At 46.1% G+C, this 21,417-nt stretch overlaps 1 protein-coding gene and 1 long non-coding RNA gene across 45 annotated transcripts in view; one reads left to right on the top strand and one right to left on the bottom strand.

Moving 5' to 3' along the window:
- Window positions 1–21,417, bottom strand: part of Mprip (myosin phosphatase Rho interacting protein) — a 120,122-nt gene that overhangs the window by 47,883 nt on the left and 50,822 nt on the right. For all 39 annotated transcript variants that reach the window (XM_087569344.1, XM_087569363.1, XM_087569362.1 and 36 more), the window contains 2 exon segments: window positions 5,009–5,160; window positions 1,231–1,315 (listed from right to left, as the gene is read on the bottom strand). In XM_087569344.1, the coding sequence (XP_087425470.1) occupies window positions 1,231–1,315; window positions 5,009–5,160 (237 nt within the window).
- Window positions 130–13,618, top strand: LOC120095110 (uncharacterized). 6 transcript variants are annotated; one of them, XR_015631662.1, is made up of 6 exons: window positions 153–329; window positions 525–717; window positions 1,195–1,363; window positions 2,656–2,786; window positions 10,263–10,457; window positions 13,349–13,618. It is a non-coding gene; the product is annotated as an uncharacterized LOC120095110 (long non-coding RNA). The 6 variants fall into 6 exon arrangements; XR_015631661.1 differs by lacking the exon at window positions 13,349–13,618 and adding an exon at window positions 10,986–11,838; XR_015631660.1 differs by lacking the exon at window positions 13,349–13,618 and adding an exon at window positions 10,986–11,516 and having other exon boundaries at window positions 2,652–2,786.

The following is a 21,417-nucleotide window of genomic DNA, read 5'->3' as shown; positions in this document are numbered from 1 at the left end:
AATTTCTAGCCTGACCCAGGCTGTCTTTGGTACGTAGGGAGTTACCATATTTGGAGGCAGAAGCTCTATGCTACAGTGCTTCCAAGGCATCACCATGGAAACAAGGCGTAACCCTAACCACTGTTACTCAGCCAGGACTTTTCTCTCAAACCAGGCAGCCTGGGAGATTTGAGCATTAACGGCTGCTCCCAAGCAGAAGGCTCTACTTTCAGTTTCCCAGAAACTAACTACACGTTTTAATTTCATTGATTGCATATTTTAAATGACTTCCAGTTAGGGGCATTGCTCTCCAAGGACGGCTGGCTTGGGTGCCCTCTGGGGCTTCTTGAGTAAGGAAGAGATGTAGGATGGCGGGCCTGGGTTATATCCTAAGAAGCCAGAGAAGCCAGCAAAGACTGCTTGGCCCAGGGACTCAGGGTTCTATCTTAGGCGGCCTCTCTTTGCTTCCATAGGACTCTGGCTTTCTGATGCCCAGAAGACCTGCCTTGTTCATTCTCAGGACTGACTTGATTTATCCAATCTAGGTCAAAATCCTGATGAAACCAACATTTGGTACAGAGGGGAAGAGATGAATATTAATACCTACAAACACCCTAGCAAGAGGCCCTTGCTGGAAATTCGGAATGGCGACTTTGCCCACCCTTCTCGGGTGTGGTGAACACAGCAAAAACAGGGGCAGAGCACTACCTACCATGAGCCCAGAATACTGGCTAGAAGGTAGGAAGGGATGAGGATGAGGATGACACATGGAGGGAGGGAGGGAGGGAGGGAGGGAGGGGAGGGACGGACGGATGGACTGGACCTGGTTGGTCTGCCCCAGCCACTTAGCTCTAGTCACACAAGAGTCAGGACAGGGACCCACCAGGTCTCACCTTCTCTGTTGCTCAGGGTTACTTCTCTCTTCTGGCAGTGGCAGAAGAGTGAGTGCCCCACTTTTCCCTTCCCAGAAGTAGATGGGATGGCCCAGGGAAGGGACACTTGCTAAGCTGCTATTGCTCAGTATTTGCCTGCTGGTTCAAGCAACATTGGACTTAGGACATTGTGGCAGGCTGGTTTGCTCAGTAACTCAGAGAGGATGATATATGGCCAATGGCTCCTAGGGTATAGGCAGGAGGGAGGAGGAAGCATGCGAGTGAGGTCTGACTACCTCAGCCCTGGCCAGGCCTCTCCCCACCCTCTTACCCTTCTTCCCAGGCTCAGCTCCTCTAGGGGACAAGCCACCCAGCCTACCTGTGGCGTAGGTGGCTCTACTTTCCGTTTCTTCTTCTGGTTCTGCTTGTTGGTTCGAGGATATACCATGAGCATCTCTAACCACCTAGGACGACAGGACAAGAAATAGTACTGGGTAAATCCCTGACTCTGGGTAAGTCCAGGACCTATGACTCTAAGCCCTGCTGGGGTGGTATAGACCTCAGGCTCTTAGGTACTCTTTCTGGAGATACCTATCAGTGGTCAGACACTAAGCAGGATGGGTGCTATTTCAGATCAGAGTGTAGTAGCTGCTGAGACTGTGTCATTTCACAAGTCAGGAAAACCCCGGGCTGTATCAGGACAAGGCTAGACCATGACCCTTCCACGGCCAGTATGGACTCACAATAAGATGACCTATCTATTCTGACAAATGAGGGTGGAGTCAACCAAAGGCATCATGGAATGGAGGGATGTCCCATCATTGCCTACTCTCAACTTTAAAACTGCCCACCCAGACAATGACTGGCAGCCAATACGGGCTACTGGGCAGATACTGGCTGAAAGGAGAAAAATCTGGAGTTCTATCAGCAAAGTTCCCACGGTGGCTCACCTCAGGAAAAAGAAGCTAAATCAGACCACCATTTGCACATGAAAAATGCCACAAACCCCAGGTTTAAACAAGGCCACACAGTTGCCAAGGATCCTCACTAGAGCCCAGCATTCACCATCCTGGGCCATTAACAGAAAGCATGGAGCTGGTAGCTAGGGAAAGAGCTATAGACAAAAAGTTAAGACCCCAGATCTGGCACTGCCACTCTGTGTAACCATATCCTAGTGTGCTCCTAGTCCCTTGGGGCTCATCTCATTTCTGAGACCAGTGGCTAAATGAGAGCATGTCCAGAATTTCAGAAGGACAGAGGGACTGTAACACAGAAGAAGGCTTGCCTCTGAAACCTGGCCTCAGCCAAGGCCAAGTGGGGCACAACAGCCAGCCTTCCTCTAGACAAGCAATAACTGCAGGAACCACAAGAGAGACAGGGCTCTAAACTTCACAAAACATCAGGTCCATGCTGGGTCCAGGCCTAGGGTAGTGATGGTGCTGGCCACATCTGCATACCTATCAGTACCCCTGGGGCAAGAGAGGTGCTTCTATAATTTGGGCTTGCTGCAGGATGCTTTTTGAAGCAGTCTTGGGAGCTGGGAGCTAGGGAAGCCAAGTTTAGTGTAGGGAACCATAGCTGCTGAACAAAGGACTGCTCACCCCAGCTCAACCCATGCCCAGGGATCGACAAGTTGCTAAGAGCACAAATAAAGGTTTCCTCCCTCAGAGCCTTAGGGGTGCTTATAGGCCACTTCTCCGTGGCCCCAAAGAGAGGAAGAGATTCCATCTGGAAGATAGGCAGACAGGCAGACTTCCTAGGGCACTGAGCTCCTAACTTCCTGCTCCATCCTTTTCCCAGGAAGCCTGGATCTTAGAGCTGCTCCATGTTGGCTGATATTTCTGTCAGATACTTGAGGACCTGTGCCTGGAGGGAGTGACTCCTACAACTTCACTATAATCCTAAATCAAGATTATCTTCCCACAAGGACCTCAGGTATGTGGGGTACATGGCGGGAGCTGTAGAACCACGATAGGTAACTTCTTATGCTCTATCCATTGTCAACACCAAGGAGCCTTGGCAGGGGAGTCATCAAGAGGAACTCTTCTGCTAAGTTAGCGAGGGACTTGGGTGAGTTTGAGGAAGTAAGCCTGGGACTTTTAGTCACTGCTAAGCTTGCCATGACTAATGTCAGAGTTGTCAGGGCTGAGGCATGATGGAACAGGTCTAAATTCCTATCTCTTCCCTCCTCCCCCATTTAAAACAACAAACCAGGTTCTTGTTATGTAGCCTAGGCTGTCCGGGCTGTCCCGGAACTCCTGACTCTCCTCTTGCCTCAGTCTCCCAAAAGCTGGAATTGTAGGCGTATGCTACCACACTCAGCTACATGTGATTTTGTCATGGAAGTCCAACATACTTAGATGTGTCAGAAACATTAAGAATAATCCAGTGAAGAGATGAGGGTCGGTTAGTACATGTGAGGTTGGTGGGGACTCATTTTCTCCAACTCCAGAAGGCAGAGCTGTCAGTGAGAATGAGAGAATGGGCAGAGCTAATGACAGGGCAAGGAGAAGAGAATGCTAGCCTCTGGCTGAGCCAGACAACGAAAATGAGCCCCAACCAATCCTTTAGAAAAGTTGTGTCAAATATGGTCCCAGCAGCCTGGAAGCCACTCATGGGATGAGGGATGGAGGCTAGGTATGTAGTAATGTCCCTGCTCTACCTGCTTGGTCAAAGTATCTTCTCCTTAGGAACTGGTTTTTGATGTGACCAGAGCACATAGGTCAACGGGGCCTGCAGTCCACAGATGAAGAACCTTAAGCGCATTAGAGAGGGCACTGAGATTAGAGGAGACAGGGAAGTGAGGGTAAAACGCCTGTTTCTGGAACATTTGTGTCATGCCTGACTTCTTTGGTTACCAAAGATCCCAGCATGTGGGAAAGACTAAAGAAGCTGCTACTTGGGTCAGAAGAGGGGTTTCAAGAATGAGGGGAGAAAAAGAGTTTCAGTTGATTTTCTACAACTATGGCCATGACCTGCCATGTAAGCTGTGGACCCCAAGAAGTACTAGCCTGCATACAGGATTTTGAAGCTACACATGCCTCTGATACCTTGGTCAGTTAATGGTTATTAATAACCATGTCTATTTAGCAGGCCCCCATGATTATGCTGACAGAACAGATGACAGAGAAGTAACCAAGGGTAGTGGTTCAGAGTAGAGCCAGAACCTCAAGGTAGCTGTCAAAGGATCAATCAGTCAGATGCTAAACATCATCTCTCTGAGCAGCATGGCATCACTGACCCAGTTCCAGATACTCTCTGCTTGTCCTAGAGACCCATGACTCCCTTTTCAGTCCCAACTGCCATTCAGGCCCTCTCCTAGATCTAAGTCTCGGAGGGTGAGGCTCCCTAGGAAACTCCACTTGGGACATGTGTGCTAGATCAGGCCAGGTAGCACCAGCTGCAGTCAGAAGTACATACGGCCACTTATACCTGACTGCTCCCTTACTCCTGACCCTCAGATTCCTTGGTATAGAGCATGGGTTCATTAGAAGTTCTAGAAACCCTTCAATCTTGGGTTCTGGGTTAAACGCAGGAAGACACACAAAGTACTCCTTCAGGTTATCCCTAGAAGCCTGGAAAGGAGAATTCTCAGTTACCTACCAGAGGGTAGCGTATCTCTTGGCCAGTACTGTCTGGCTTCCTGAATAGCAACACTAGAAATGCAACCAAAGGATGCTAAAAGAAGACAATGCTCCCAATGGCCCTGTACTTGCTTAAACCAGATGGCTTCATGCCCTTACTTCCCTCTACTCTGTACCTACACCCCTCAACCTCAGACTGATCGCTTCAAGAGCCTTGATGATACACCTGCCCACTTCCAGCCTTATACGATGAATGGGTTTCATTACTGAGGACAGAAATCACAGGCATGTAGATCACCTGGAGGTTTCGGTGCTTCACAGGATGTTTCTCAAAGTGGCTGCCTCACTGACTGATACACAACCTGGAAAAGAGGGCTTATTCTATTTGAGGGGAAGGCATGAGAAGCACTGTGTAGCTGAATGTCAGTGAGGCACAGAGTGAGAATGGGGTGTAAGTGTGGGGTGGGAGGATAACCAACCAGTCAAGAGTTCTGAGGAAGACCTAGAAGCCCTGGAGTCCCCAGAAATGGATGAACAAACAGACAGTGCCTCCTGTGGCTCTGGCCAACTTACCCACTGATGATCTCCTTCGTTTCTGCCCTGATAAAATGTTCCTTGTCAGGTGTTAGGATGCAGAGGGAGAACTTCTGCCCTGTGCGGGCCTCCCCATCCACCACATCTGTGCACTGGTTCATGTTGATGGTGCCCTGAGGAAGGGTGGTGGGCTGCAAGTACAAAGCAAGTCACTCAAAAGAGGTGATGTCAGGTCCCACAGGCACCAACAGTATCCACCCTTCTCCTTTAGTCCTCAGTCTTCACAGTACCACTTCCTACCCACCCACCTACGGTAGGGCAGACCAAGCTGGACTTGGGTAGAGATACCAGCTGGACTTTACTTTCTATCTGGAGAACAGTGTCCTAGTTTGCACTGGAGGAGGGGCAGGACAGTGAGAGAATAGCTCAGTGAGGACTGCTGTGGAGAATAGGCAGCCAAGATCCTAGTCTCAGATCTGTGAGGAAAAGTTTCTGAAATAGTAGATTCAAAATAGAAAAATAATTAAGAAAAAAAAAAAAGCCCTAAGGAGGTAGGTAAAACAGAGCCCCATCTTTGAGCACTAGCTTTAACGCTGGGGAATAAACTCGAAGGCTCGCACACCTGCCTGGGCTTTAAGGAGTCCTGCAGAGACTTCCTGGAGGGCAAAGGTCAACATACATGCACACATGGATGTACACACACATCATTTACAACACTGGAATGTATTAACACAGATATTCCGGGAAGGCAGATGGCTGCAATGTACCCTATCATGCCAGTTCCTTCACACTGCCAGATCCTATAGGGAAACACTGGCATAAGCCTGCTCCAGAAGCCACAGGTGGGTGGACTTTGGGCAGACAGCAACTTCTCACCAAACTATCCAAAACCTACTACTTGATGGGCTTCCTTTCTTAGCACTAAATGCTTATGGCAGCAGTTGGACACTTGTGGTTGGCACCTTGTTTGAGAGCAGGGTATGAGGCCTGGTACCCACAATGAGCTTAGAATCACCATCTCATGAGCTTTACCTGTCAAGTGCCTGTTAGGCAAGCCCTTTGTAGGCTCATTCCAGTTAAGGTCATCAGGCCAATCAAAGCATTCTAACTTGCTTGATGCAGATTCAGAGAGTTTGTTGTGGGTGGGGTGGGGCAGCACCAGAACAGTAGAGCTCTCACCCACACAAGTCCATGCTCAAGAGCACACACCCTGAGGAAGGGTATCATGAGGGTCCAGCACAGCCTCGTAGCATAGGCAGTTCTGCAACCAAGCAGCAGGTCTTCTCGGGGAGCAGTGGACAGAGACAGTAGTCTAATGCTCCATCTTGCCTAGATCCAAATCCTGCTCACTTTCTGGATGGGGAGGCCCAGGGCAGGGTCCTAATTTTCCTTGCCTCTTCTTTCCAGTGCCAGTCCCTTCTAGTCCACCCAAGTCTTAATTACAGGCCCCTCTAGCAGTCTCCTAAACCTGCTTTGGGTAAACTGTCCTCTTCTATACAGAAGCAATGTTCTTCACCCATGCACAAGACACATCTTATCTCTGAGACAGAAAACTAACGCTATGGAGATTGTGAGAACTGAGTGACAGAAGCTGTGCAGACAGCCAGGAGTGACCAGATAAAAGTAACTGCAAAGGATTCCTCCTCTTCTCTACTGCTGGAACTCTATCCCTGACAACAATGGCCATGATGGATTTCAGACCTATGTGACTAGATGATGAACTATGACACTACATCATACAGAAAGATGTTAAGTGACGATGATAAAACATCAGAATTCCTGGGGTTTTCTTCTCAAGGGATTGGCCACCAGGCTGTTCAAGGACTCAGTGTCACAAAAGTGTTCAGGTTCCTTCAGCTCAGCTCTTCCCTTCTGCAGAGCAACAGTCAGTACTAGAAACTGGACAGTGAGCCGAAGACCCTGCCTTACAGCTGAGTATAGCCATGTCTCGGCCTTCAACCTCTCCACCTCCCTGACCTCAGCTCTATTTCCTTTAGAAAAGGTTTCAAAATGGTCAATAAAAGGCAAAGAGAGCCAGGCGTATATGTTGGTGCGTATCTGTAATTCCAGAACTTGAGAAGTAGAGCCACAGAGCTGCTGAAAGTGGGGCCAACCAGGCTAGCCAGGGCTAGATAAAAGACAATATCTGAAAAAACAAAACCAGAGAGACAAACTAAGCCAGGACAGAAGGAAATTAACATTCCTTTTTAAGTAGTGTTTTTGGTGCTCACCGCCCCAGTACTAACCAGAGGAGGCATTAATGGACCCTATCACACACACAGGAAAGAACAACCAGAAAGAAAATCTTACAAAACGAAGGGATAACTATGGCTCTAGAGCCCAATCCACTCACAGGACTTCCCATGAGATGGGAACAAACTGTTGCCAAATTAAGATTTCTCACTCATAGCTAATTTCTCTTTAATAGCAGCTTTATTGAGACACAATTTACATCACATAACTTACCTGTTTACAGAGTACAGTTCAATGGCTATTCAGCATTTACAGAACTGTACTAGACTCACCCCTACTAACCTCAGGCCTTAGCCATCATTTCCCTCTGTCTCCCTCCAATCCCTCTGCCTCATCACTCATCCAATACTTTATCTAAATGGAACCACATGGTGTAAAAGCCCTTTGTGTCTGGAAGCTCCGCCTTCCTTCACCACACTCTGAAAGTTCAACAGATCACTTTTGTCCAGGCTGAATCCATCAATCAGACGAGCCCCATTTTGCTTTCTCACTTTACCACCAAATTACACCTGGGTTGTTTCCACTTGGAACTAGTATAAATAAAACTGCTATGGGTACTCATACTCATGTTTGAATGGCCTCATACTCTCACAGCTCTCAGGTGGATAGCTACATGTGGAATTGCTAGTTCAAATGGGAACTATATGTTTAACTCCTTCAAATGCAGCAGACTATTTCCTACAGTGGCTGAATCCTCTGACTTGACTTCCATTCCAGCTGTGGAAAGCTCTGGAACTAAAACAAAACAAAGCAAGAGTAACCTCCCACTATGCCTGGGTGTGGCACAGTATACTTGGGCTCCCCTTACACTGTGTTTGAAACAGTGTTTCTTCATTGTTCACCACTACAGGAACAAAGGAAGCTGGTTTTCAAGATGTTAGTGATTCCCCTATCTCATCCTAAGAGTGCTGGATAGGTACTGCAACCTCCAGTTTTATGTGGACTCTAGAGATCTGAATTCAAGTCTTCACACTTGTGGGGCAAGTGCATTATTCACTGGGCCATCTCCCTCGCGCCACTCCACATTGACTTCCTCCCTTTAACTGTCTTCTTTTTTAATGGGAGTAACATAAATGGCAAATTCTATAAAGGCATCATAATGAAAGCTATTTTTCTTTTTTCAGATTTTTATATTTATTTATTTAGTATACTTGAGTGTGCACTCATCTGTGAGCTCACCAAGGTCACAGCACATGTGTGGAGGCCAAAGAGTAACCTTCAGGAGTTGGTTCTCTCCTTCCGCCATGTGACCCTGGGAATTGAACTCTGTCATCAGGCTTGGTGTCAGGCACCTTTATCCATCTGAGCTACCTTGTGGCCCTTATTTTTAAAATTAGCTTCCATCTGGTGTTTTCACACATACTTAGGTTTTTTTTTTTTTTTTTTTTTTTTGGTTCTTTTTTTTCGGAGCTGAGGACCGAACCCAGGGCCTTGCGCTTCCTAGGCAAGCGCTCTACCACTGAGCTAAATCCCCAGCCCCCCATACTTAGTTTTTGTTGATTTTCATGCACTCCCCTCCTCTCCCTGCCCTATCTTCCTGGTGCCCTGTGCCCTAGTATTTCTCCTGCAGCCTTGCTTTGCTGTTACCCCATCCTTCCCCCATAATGAATCTTTTTTTCTTAGTCTTACGTGCTTCCTTTCTAGTTTTCTGGCTTTTATCCACATTTCTCCAACCTGGACACACATATTTAGGAGTTAGAGCTGAGGATCTGTACACAGGAGAGAATCCTGAGGGTTCTGCCTTTCTAAGCCTGGGTCACCTCACTTAAAAGTATTTTTCATCCAGTTCTATCCATTTTCTTGAAATTTTATACTCTCATTTTTCTTTACTGCTTAATAAAATTCTATTTGTATATGTACCAGACTATTCATCCTGCTCTAGTGAGAAAGGCAATCAAGAAAATGGTAATGAACACTGGTGAAGATATGGGGAGAGAACAGCAGTGCTGGGAGAGTGAGGACAGCCACTACAGAAATGAATGTGAAGGCCTCTCAGAAACTAAGAGCAGAACTTCCTATGACCCAGCTACACCACTCCTATGGAGGCACCCACAGAATGAATGTCTTCTACTACACAGATATCTGCATGTCTCCATTTATCCCTGTTCTTTATACAATAGCAAGAAAATGGAATCAGCTGAGATACTTGGCCTTAACTTGTAAAATGAATAGTTACCATGTAATTCCAACTACTACTCTTGGGCAGTAGGTCAGGTTTGCACTGACAATCTGCTAAGAAAAGTTCTCTGTAACTCTCAACAGTGCTCTCAAAGGAACGGGTACTAAATGTTATACAGCAGCACTGGGAGTAGTGTTATTCATCCTAAATGTAACCCAGGTTCAAGCTTTACCCCTACCCTCTTGCTGAATATGCCTACAGCCCCAAGATGCGGGAAGCTCTGTTTTCCTCATATACCTCCTTATAACCCTTTACAGACAGGAAGGAAGGAAGGACACTGAGAAGCTAATACGCTAGGAAGTAGCCCTGCAGGAGTGGAACCCAAGTTCCAAAAGCAAGGCCAAATATTTATGCTGTAACCTAAATTCAGGCAGAAGAAGGTTAGTAACTCAGGTCTCCAAAGACAGAATGCTTTACCTAGATTTTGTGGTTTTTTGTTTTTGGCTTTTTTTTTTTTAAAAAAAAGAAAGAAAGAAAAGAGTGATTTGACATTTGACAGCCAGTGCTTCTATAAGATCAATAAGATTCTATAAGATCAATTGCAAGCAGCCCTCCAGCTGCCTGGTCTCCAGTCCTCTTCTGGTTCCCATACGGCCAGAGCTAGGTCAGCAGAGCTGTTACAAGCTGGTGGTCATGTAAGAAGGAGGGTAGCAAACCAGAGGTGGGGGAGACAGGACAAGGGTTTCTCACCAAAGATGGGGCAGAGTGTACTGAGAGCCTAGTTCTATCCTCAGTCTTCTGCTAGTTGGCCTGAGTATGCACTGCATCCAGGAAACTGTCAGGGGCCAAGGTGACCCTTCTGGGTTTGAACAACTCTGCTGAAACAGTGTGGCTACTCAAAGACTTTCCACTATATCCCAGCAGGTAGACTTGGAGGAAAACCAGCCCATGAACTGTTGATCCCCTTTCTTCTAACCTGTCTGACCACTGAGATTACAAGTGTGTGTGCACTACACTTGGCCCACCCTGTTTGTTATTGATCCTGGAGAGTTTAGGAGAGCCAGAAAAGAGGAAGAAAGAAAATGGGATGAGCTGCCAAGTGAGCTGGTTAGTACGGTAAGAGGTCTTTTTTTTTTTTTTTTTAAACAATTAGCTGCTATTGTGGAACCAGAGGTACCTCAGAGGGCACATGGTAGTTATCATCCTTCACTCAAATGGGAAAGAAAACAATCCTACAGAAACCCACTTTCCCCCTGGCGCAGAATATTACTTCCCAAATCTGAAGGTCTAAAAGGGTTTGTCAGAGTGAAGCTTGACCCTACCCACTGCTGGAGGCCCCAGAATGGATTTTTCTTTTTTCTTTTTTAATGATTTATTTTTATTTTATGTGCATCCATGTTTTGCCTGTATGTATCTCTGTGTGGGAGTGTCAGATCCTCTAGAACTGAAGTTACAGACACATGTAAGCTGCCATGAAGCTACTGGGGACTGAACTTGAGTCCTCTAAAAGAGCAGCTGCGATGATAATGATGATGATACTGCCGCTGCCACCACCGATCATCATCAGCAACTCTCCTTCTCTTCTTTTTAAATTTATTTTTTGTTCTCAATACATCCTGACTGTAGTTTCCCTTCCCTCCACAGCCAGTGTCATTGAGATCAGCATGCAGCCTATAACCTGGAGCCAGATTCCAAAGTTCTTAGCACAACCGTGAAGACACCCATCTCCTTCCCATAGGGAATAGCCACCTCTTTGAATGTTATTTGAAGCTAGCTAGTGGTTAGTAGTTAGTGTTCACACTGACCCCAAAAGGACCCACTAGACACAATGCCTGGAGCTATAGTGAGTGAGTCATGGCACCGGCCATAGGTTGCACAGTGTAGAGGGAAAGCGGGCATACACAGCTGAATAATATGCTTGCCCCAAGGAGTAAGTGACACTATTAGGAGATGTGGCCTTGTTGGAGGAAGTGTGTCATCATGGGGATGGACCTTGAGACCCTCCTCCTAGCTATCTGGAAGTCAGTTTCTCCTGTTGGCCTTTGAAACAAGATATAGAACTCTTAGCTCCTACCATGCCATGCTTGCCTGGATGCTGCCATGCTCCTGCCTTGATGGTAATGGACTGAACCTCTGAACTTGTAAGCCAGCCCCAACTAAATGTTGTCCTTTATAAAACTTGCATTGATCATGGTGTCTGTTCACAGCAATAAAACCCTAACTAAAACAGAGGCAAAAAAGCCAGACATAGGATATCAAGACTCCTCCAGATGCTAGTAACATAGGAGCTAGATTAGTCTATGAAGTCCTATGAAGAGTAGGCTCCGAGAGCAGAGGAACAGATGAGCAAGTCCATTCACCAAGGGTCTTTCCATAAACAGTCGTGTTCCTCTAACTGTGAAGTAGCGTCATCCAGTACAGGTGGAGGGAAGCCCTGGGAGATTAAAGCAGCATGCCAAAGCTGATGCTGGCAACCAGCGCCAGGAGAGTAGCAAGAGCTGAACCACAAAAGCTCTGACCCTGAGGCTGAACAGGGAGATGAGTCAGGCACATCACATAGACAGACCAAGTGCAGCAAAGGGGAGGGCCTCAAAAAAGATTGCTACAAGAGTGGGGGGCATAGCCTCATCTACTATGTGTTCTTGGGATAAGCCTCCAAGCAAGCAGAATAGGGTCAGGAGGGAGCAGCATATGTTAGAGAGAATGGACTGTCACAGCAAGACACCCACCCAAGTTTGGAGAAGCAGGAAGGTAGGAAGGTAGGTCGTGCAGGCAGTCAGGTTACCAGTGCATTCCACACAAAACCAATCTCAATTCTGCAGCTTATTCTGTGATTGCTCTGACAGGAACAAGGACTCACACGGATGGCAGCCTGTAGCCTGCCCCACTGGCACATGCGATTCTCATGAGCCACCCACAGACACAAGCAGAAAAGAGGTCCTAGTGTGTTGTATGGGCTTCACTTCAGGATGTCTTCCCTCCTTACAGTCTAGGCCCCTGTCCTGCCCCTGCCAGTCCTTCAAAGGAGCCTCTTTTCCTAGCCTATTCAAGTAGCCAGGTCTAGAGCAACCTCTATTTCCCTGAGTTTCTGGTACTGCTTTCTCTTCTATTATTATTATAATTATTAATTTTAACATTTAAAAAAGATTTATTTATTATATATAAGCACACTGTAGCTGTCCTCAGACATACCAGAAGAGGGCATCAGATCTCATTACAGATGGTTGTGAGCCACCATGTGGTTGCTGGGAATTGAACTCAGGACCTCTGGAAGAGCAGTCAGTGCTCTTAACCGCTGAGCCATTCCTCCAGCCCGACTTTAACATTTAAAAGCTGTAATGGTGATGCAGGATTCCTACATACTCATCACTGAGGTGGCTCTGTCGTCAACACCTTTCACGGGGTGGTGCAGGCAGCCAACCACTGCTTGCCAGGTCAACAGACTCCACGCTGAGTCTGCGGAGTTTTCGTCTAGCGTTCTAGAGCAAATTAATTGTCATGGGACCTTAGGCTACTCTTGCTTGTGATGGTTTCTCAAAATTTCCTTCTAATTTATGGTCTTGACAGTTTCACAAAGGCTAGCCACATAGTTTGAAGGCTATTCCTTAGTTCGGGTGCCTGTTTTTCTCATAACTCGATTATGGTTCTGGATGCTAAGAAGGAAAGCCACTGAGGTAAAGCACACCTTTCATTGTACCTGATGAGACTGTAGGACTTCTCGCTGGTGTTGGTGGTTATGTCTTGTGGTAAGCTATGGCCCAGATCTGAAGGAAAATTACTATATACTAAATAGTCTGCTTGGAGAGGAGAGGGACTGATGACACATGATGACACATGAGGGGAAAATCTGCATGGGTTATTTGAAATTCTTTTGCACAGATTTTTTCTTTCCTATTTGCTTATTTCTTTATCAATCAAGTTATATCTGCGAAGACTGGTAGACATTTAAGTCATCCCCTGATTATAACCAAAATACAAAATTCATTTTGTCCCTCATATTGTTCCAGCTTTAGGTACAGGAGCTTTTCCAGTGGCTCCTGTTTGACATCATAGTACTTCCTGGACAAGGTGCTCTAGGCTGATCGAGTACAACATTTGCCTGGCTCTAGATCAGCCCCTCACAGAAGCCAGGGCCTTACCTGAAGAAGGACATTAAAAACCCTGCTCAAGTGGTGGGAATTCTCATTGCTCATAGGATATTTTGGCTTTTAGGCCCTCTTAGTTGCCCAAGAAAGAAAGGCACAAGCTGCTGGAATCTGAATACAATCCTATCTACTACTTTCTGTGTGTCTCTGATGATGTCTGTATCAGACTAAGCACACTGAAGTCTTCAACACTACATCATGACTGCATGGTCTAGCCTTTTCTCCCTTGGGCTCCAACAGTACTTCCTACCAACCACTGTCCATTTACTTATTAAAGCGTTCCATCCCAGTCCATGTGCATGCACATGTAGCTCTGTAAGAAAGAACTATGTTCCCTAGGTGCTACACTCATGCACGGCGCCTGCCTTCCAGCTTCCAGGCGCTGCTCATTTCTGAAACACACTTGTAGTTATATCACTGTCTAGGATCTCCTCCGGCCAACCAAAGAGCTTGCCACTGGCCTTGTACGTTTAAGAGGTCAAAGGGGCATGAGAATATCATTGTGTAAGAATTTTATACCTTTTACTATGAGTTTTTGAGACACTTCCAAGACATTTGGATGAAAGAAGAAAATAGGAGCGTAACAAATGAATTAGTGAGTTTTTCTGTTACTGTGACAAAAACCCTGAGGATATCTACTTGAAGGAAGAGATTTTACTTTGACTCAAGAGTTTCAATATTTGGTTAGCTGGCTCAATTGCTTGAAGTGAGGCAAAATATCACAATGCTATGGAAAGAGGGAGACAATGAGGGAAGCCGGGATATAGTCTTCAAGCACATGCCCAAAAGACCTGCTCCCTTCAGCTACATCCTATGCCTTTTAAATTTCCATGAACTCCCAAGAGACTGACCATCAAATTGTAACTGTAGTAATAAGAGAATCCATGTTATCAACCAAGCACTCAGCACATGGCCTTGGGTGAGGCATTTTAGATTTAAACCATGGTGTGCTGTCTTAAGACTGGGATAGGTAGGAGGGAGAACTGACTGGAGGGAGGCAGAGACTGGCTGATATCCCAAGACTGAGAAAGATGGTTTGCTAAATCAAGCTATATGCACAGGGCTCAATGTTTGCTGAATGATAGAACCAGCTAGAACTGAAAACAGAAACTCAGAGGCTGTGTCCCATTTTCTGGGGTAAGACTAGAATGTCAGGAGAGTAAATGTCTCCTGTGGTGCTGAGACCCTGACCTCTCCTTGCTACCATAGCAGGCTCTTCCTTAGACTGACCATCCAGCTGTCTGAAGTCACTCACAGCTCTTAGACCCAAGATGACCTGACAGAAGCAGAAGCAAAGATGGGTTGAGAATCTGAGATGGACCACAGCTGTGCGGAGCTGGCATGTTGTGTTTGATGAAATAGAAAGGGCTTCACAAGGGGCTTGGAACAACTAGGACCCCTAAAATGCCTACCAGCTGCCACCGCCAGCACCACCACCACGTCCTCCTCCTCTTCCTCCTTCACAACAACAACAACAACAACAACAACATGAAGCTTTAATCTGAGGGACAGGAGGAAGGGGGTGCAGTATGATATCTTCCTTAAAGAAGGCATGATACGACTTAGTGAAAAGGGCCAGAGACACAGAGAGGCAACAGCCATGTCAGACAACTGCTCCCCCAACAGGACAGCATCTATTTTCAGAGATGTGTGACAGAAGTGATGTGGCCAGAACTGTGTGTGATGAAAGGAGACAAAGTCTGAAAATCTTTTACCTCTAGCAGCCTCTCAGTAAGGAGTAACCTAACTGAGACAAAGCCAGAGCAACCAGGTTCTGCCTGGTTCAAGCATAGTGCCTAATGAGCACGCTCTTCTCGATGTATCCAGTCAGTGAATGCTTCTAGGCTAGGATCAGTTGTGCACACCTGTCATTCAGGTGTGGGAAGCTGAGGCAGGACTGTGAGTTCAAAGCTACTCTAGGTTATACAGTGAGACCGTCACTTTTTTTTTTTTTTTTTTTAAATAAAAGGGCTGGGGATGTGGCTCTGCCTTGTGCATGTGAAGCCTGAGTATAATCATCGGCACTGTAAAAATAAGTAGACAAACAAACATTCCTAAGAGGCCTTCCTTTTGGTGGAAGGAGTCCTAAATGCTATGAGAATGACTGTTTTAAAGATTAAACTAAAAAAAAAAAAGTCAAGTTGAGCTGAAAGGAAGCCCTGCCCAGGCCACAGAGTTACCATTGTTGTCCTTGGGCAACCCCACACACTCACTATTTTTCTTTGTAGGGTTTGAACTGGCCAGAAATTGAGTTTCGTGCCTGAGCCTCCAACACAGCCACAGCTACATGCCTCCCTAGGTAGCTCTATGCAGGCTCTTCATGAGCAGGTGCCTACAGCCGGAGGGGAGGGCAGCCCCTGGAGGAGGGCCTCCGCCAGTCTCAGAAGCAATCTGTCCACCTGGGTGTGTGGACCTAGAGAATGTGTCACTTCTACTAAGGTGCAGCACAGCTCTTAAAGGAGATCAGTGGCCAGAGTAGTCACTGCAACCATGAGCCCCATGGTGAAGCTATATTATTTAACAGTGTCCTCTTGCTACCTCAGCCATTCCTAACAGGAAGGTCACATGAGATTGTAGCAGTAGCTGCACAGCTCCCTGCTCAGACACACAACACCAAAAGGTTGCTGTAGTTTCCACACGCTAGACTATCCCCTCTCAGGGCCAAGAGCAACCACAACTGAGCAGGCAGAACTAACAAGTGCCACGTTGGGTCCCAGGCGAGGCTTAGGGAGATGCTGCAGCTTATATGGGCAAGATTCAACTCAGCAAAACTCTATGACCACAACCTGTGTGGAACCATACTTACTGTGTTTTACTATGTATTCACAAAGTGTTGTTCATGTCTAACATGTCAGGCATAGATAACCATGGAAATGCACCCCAGCACCTGGCTGTTGGCACCTTCTTTCTGCTCTCTGGACTTTAGCTTCTCTAATTTATAAGATGATTATACTGAGGCCTATTTCAGAAAGACTAACATGAATCTAATGTGAATGTCTATAGAACATGGAAGACATAACAAATGCTATATGACTATCAGGCATAAATAGTCTTCAGTAGCATTTAGGTTTCCTCAAGAAGAAATAGAGGGGTTAAAAAGCTTGCTCAGCCACCAGGAAAATGTAAGTGAGAATTACAGTGAGAGCCAACTGTTCTCACTCCTATGGCTATAATGAGAAAGATGGACACAAGCTGAACATGACAAGGATATGCCTTGACAGGGCCCTCATACTTTGCTGGTCAAAATGAGAACTAAGGTAGCCACTGTGGGAAAGTGTAGTGACAACTTCAAAGGCTAAATACAATGACCCTATGACCCAGCACTACCACTTTTAGACATACATTCAATGAAACAGAAAGCATGTCCACACAGAAATGTGTAATGTGACTGCTCACAATAGCCTGATTTATATGTGCTCAAGGGTGGGATCACAGATATCCATCAACAGATGACTAGATAAGTAAACTATGGGACATCTACACAATGGACTATTTTTCAGCATTAAAAATGTTTTATCTGGGTGTGGCGACACATGCCTTTAATTGCTGCACTGGAGGCAGAAGCAGATAGAGCTTTGTGAAGTAGGCCAACCTGGTCTACAGACTGAGTTCTAGGCCAGCCAGACTTAATTGAAAAAAAAAAAAAAAGTTGGGACTGAGGAAGAACAGGAAGTTGACTGCTAAAAGAATAGGGTTTTCTTTGTAATGATGAAACATTTTAAATTGGCCACAATGACAGTTTTCAAATACACTATTTGTATATATAACCAAATATACTTAAAAAATCATTTAAGTGTTTACTTTAAATGGGTGAGCTGTGTGAATCAAATTTTAAGACAATTATTACAACAAAAAGCAAAATCCTTTTACCACCCAAGTCACACACAGAGCAGACTCAGGCCAAAATGGTATTTGCCTGTCAGCCTCCCTCTGCCTCTTGTCACGCCCCAGGACCTGTGCATGGAGGCCTTTGTGTCTCTGATAGTTTCATGGATCACAATATAAAAGTATTCACACAGCCTGAGTTTGCTTGAGTTCTCACGCTTGCCACCCAGTCTTGTGCGTGTGCGGGCGTGCGTGCGTGCGTGCCTACTGCATTGCAGTGCATTAACAGTGGAGCTCCCAGCAATGACTTGATGGATTAGCACTTCACACCAGTCTAGAGGTTTTAAGAAGCCACTTCTCCTACAGGTAGAATGTTGGACCTATTTTCTCCTCTGTAAAAATATAACCTTGCTCCTAATCATCTATCTAGCATGGAGGTGAGGAGGTATGAGGACACACATATTCAACACACACTAGCTATCCCAGCTATCTTGGGGATGGGCAGGGATACACAGGTGACATTCCCACCTCCTTATTCCCCAAAAAGTCCATGTGACTCTGAGGTTGGATCTATCCCAACTTCTATGTCTTTGTTGCCACGAGTCCAATCCACCTGTGGTTCTCTAAAGCACCACGTTTTTCCAGAGTGCCAACTGAGCCAGGCTGTACCTTGTACCTAATACAATGGCTCTAAGTCTGTCTCTCCTTAGGGATCCTGTTTCCCAACAGAGTCATCAATTCCCTGGCGATAGGAGAAGATCCTCCTATTTGCTAGGTCCTTTCTTAGACCCTGCTTAGAGACCTCTGAATAATTAATAACAGAAAGGAACCTCCATTTCACTTGAGAAGTCAAGGCCCTGGGTACTCTATTCACCAGCCTGAGAGAATGCTGGCCACACAAAAGTAGTTAAAAATAAACATCAGACACAAAAGCCACTGGTAACTACTTAGAGGAACAGAGACATGAAGGGGAGGCCAATAATGTCCTCTGTCTCCTGAAAAACTGATTTGTTGTGCTACAGCACAAACTTCAACTTTTTCTATGCAAAAAGAGAAGGCAAGGCTGAGAATGGAAGCAGGAAGTAATCTGGGTAAACCCTAGTGCATCTCCAATGAGGCAGCTTACTAAAACAGGCTCCCACTCCCACATGCTGAGAGACAGCTTGAGCATCTTTCTGAGTAGCACTTAGGGGCAAGACTTCTGTGCCCAGGGCTGAGGGCAGGGGGACCAAGTGAAAAGCTACCAGGTATATAAGCTGCTGAGACCAGCAAGATGCCAGCCATGGCCTCCTCCTTAGTACCACACTAGTAAGGTCAGTGAGGCATCAACTATGACCTCCTTCCTGGCACATTAGTAAGACAAGTGAGGCACCCAGAGTCCCCTCCTCCTTAGCATCATATTTGTCATCAAATTTATCCCAGATTCTTTCAAAAGTATATTCAGTCCACCTTTAAAGATCCCAGGGCCAGGCAAGGAAATGATTCAGCTCACAGCCATCTGAAGTAAATGACCAACTCATAGCCCATCATCTGTCCATCATACCTCCCTCCTAGGAGATGAAATCTGAGGGGTACAAAAGAGTGGCCAGGGAGTATCTGGAGGTGATGTGCCAGGTCTCCTAGTCTGTGAATGACTGAGTTATTGACGTGTACCACTCCAAATACATTTGCTCAGTACACAGTATCAAGTTGTGGTCAATATCAATTCAGAAACATACGTGATGGAAATGGCCATAAAAAGAAGACATAAAGGAAGCTGAAGCACGGAGTAGCCAGCAGGACTGAGGAAGAGTTGTATCTCTTCCTGTCCACAACAGCTCACCACAAGGGGCACTTAAGTATCTACCCCAAAGTGGCCCACAGGTCTAAACACTCTGAAAAGAAGAGTCCTCTGGAACAAGTGCATTCTCCAGGGTCATTTGCAGGGTCCCAAGGCCCAAAGAGAGTTGAATTACTCTGAGCTGCAGTGGTCATGTTCTAGGAGCTAAAGTAGTCTCTTTAGCCTTTGGTTTTTCAAATTCTCTAGCCAGAACTCTACTCTCAATAAATAATATAAAAAGAATAGGGAACTATATACATAACTGTTGCCTACACTACTGTCAAATGTTTCTGAAGGTTTTTATCTTTTAAATAACATGAACAGTATTTTTAGTCGGACACAGCATTGATGAAATCTTAAACAACTTCCTCACCAGTGAGCGGGCATCACTGGATCCTAGGCAAGAGAACTACTTTGCAAGGAACAAAGCCTTTCCTTTAGTCTAATGGTCAAGCAAGCATAGAAAGCAGGACACCTTGTTGGTTTGGCATCCTTGTCTTCCCTTCATCTCTTCAGATGAATGTTCAGAGAGGACAGGAAACAGGATTCTGCTACATTGTAGCTTACTGTCTCCACTCTTAACTGGCCATCCTCAGTCTTCATGGTGCAAAGGGAAAAGGACAGGTTTACTGAGTCACAAAGGCACCTCAGGGTAAGCAAACAGAAAGCAGAATTGGAATTTAACCCTCACATATCAACTGAAGTATTTTCTGACAATTGCCTGAAGGCAAACTAACTCAACTGAAAAAGCCCAGCCTGGAATAAACTAGAAGACTGGTCTCTTCCCAGGCATCTTGTGGTCCCCAAGACCTCCACTTCTAGCCAAAATGGCTTGGGAGGTTGACGATGCCAGCAAGGCACTCTGAGCAACCTAGATCTCAAGTTAGAGTGCTTCTGGGACGGGGGACGCAGACTTCCAAGGTCGTCCATGCCTGTGTCTGCCTAGCCAGCCTTCTGCCCAGGACCCTTGAGTGATAGGGAAGAACTAACCTACAGCTACCAAGAACCACCCCAAGGAAGGTATATATTACCCTAAGGATAAGCGTCTACTCCGATCTCTACTAGTGTGACAGCTGTCAAAGGACAGAATGTGATGCCTAGAAGGACTTTTCTTTTGAGTTGACCTGAACAAGTGAACCAAACAACGGCAGACTTTCTGGAGAATTGATCTTATTTTTGTGTCTCAAAAAAATGTGTCCAATAAATACCTTGACTTTATAATTGAGCAAAATGACAAAAAAGTTTTTGTGCTTCTACCCTCCTACACACAACGGCTCCAAATCCAATATAGTTTGACTTTTATTTTCTTAAATGGCCTATATAGAGAGGTGGGTCTGCTTCACTCTGTACAAGTTAAGTAGGAATATTGAAAGTTTAAAAAAAAAAAAGGAAGAAGAAGCAAGACAACAGATGAGGAAAGGAAACTGATTTTTCTCTTTCCAAAGAGATACAGAAGAGAGAGAGAGAGAGAGAGAGAGAGAGAGAGAGAGAGAGAGAGAGAGAGAGAGAGAGAGAGGTGTCAGCTTGCTGAGTGCAGTTGTGTATGTTGACACTTCTCTTCACCCCAAGTCTCTGCTGGATCCTGAGGGCACAGGTCTGGCCTGCAAGGAAAAGGGAGAGGCAGCTAGTGGCTTTCAACCAACAGCTGAATGCAGCTCTTCTGAGTTCTGATGTGCAGAGCTCCCATATGAAGGGCTGTGACTTTGACAAGGCTATTTTTGGATTCCAAGTAGGATGAAAATAAGATGTGCAGTACGGCCAGACACCTTACTGGGAAGCTCCTCAGGGCTCCTCTTACTCTAGCTCCTCCCTGCATAGCTCCTCTGAGAAGGAAGGGAGCCGGCCCTTATATTTTCTTCCTCCCCTGGGCCCTTCTTCCCCTGTGCTTCGAGAATGTGTGGGCCTCACCCACTTGTCTGTCTCACAGAGCTGGGAAACATGGAGATAAATAAAGCCTCAATTAGGCAGGAGTCCAAAGCTAGGATTGGGGGTTGGGAAGAGTGCTGTCTGAGACTCTGTCCCAATCCAGAAATGCCTGAGAAAGCGCCCGGGGCCACAAGCAGCCTTGAGGTTGGACACTTCCCACAGCCCCCTTTGGCCTGTGCTGACCAGGCGTGGTCAAAGGCTGGGAGCCACGCCATTCCCACATGCAGCTCCTCTAGGCTGCCCAAGCCCTAGCTCCCTTTGCCATCCCACATATACAAGGAGGAAGGAGTCTGGGCTATTGGCCCTTCCATTCCTTTCCTTGTGAGAGAGAGGGACTACAGAGTGATGGCTTGTCCCCAGC

This window comes from Rattus norvegicus, chromosome 10 (genome assembly GCF_021556685.1).
Source record: "Rattus norvegicus strain SHRSP/BbbUtx chromosome 10, alternate assembly SHRSP_T2T, whole genome shotgun sequence".
Classification (NCBI taxonomy): Eukaryota; Metazoa; Chordata; class Mammalia; order Rodentia; family Muridae; genus Rattus; species Rattus norvegicus.
This window is presented reverse-complemented; position numbering and strand designations above follow the sequence as displayed.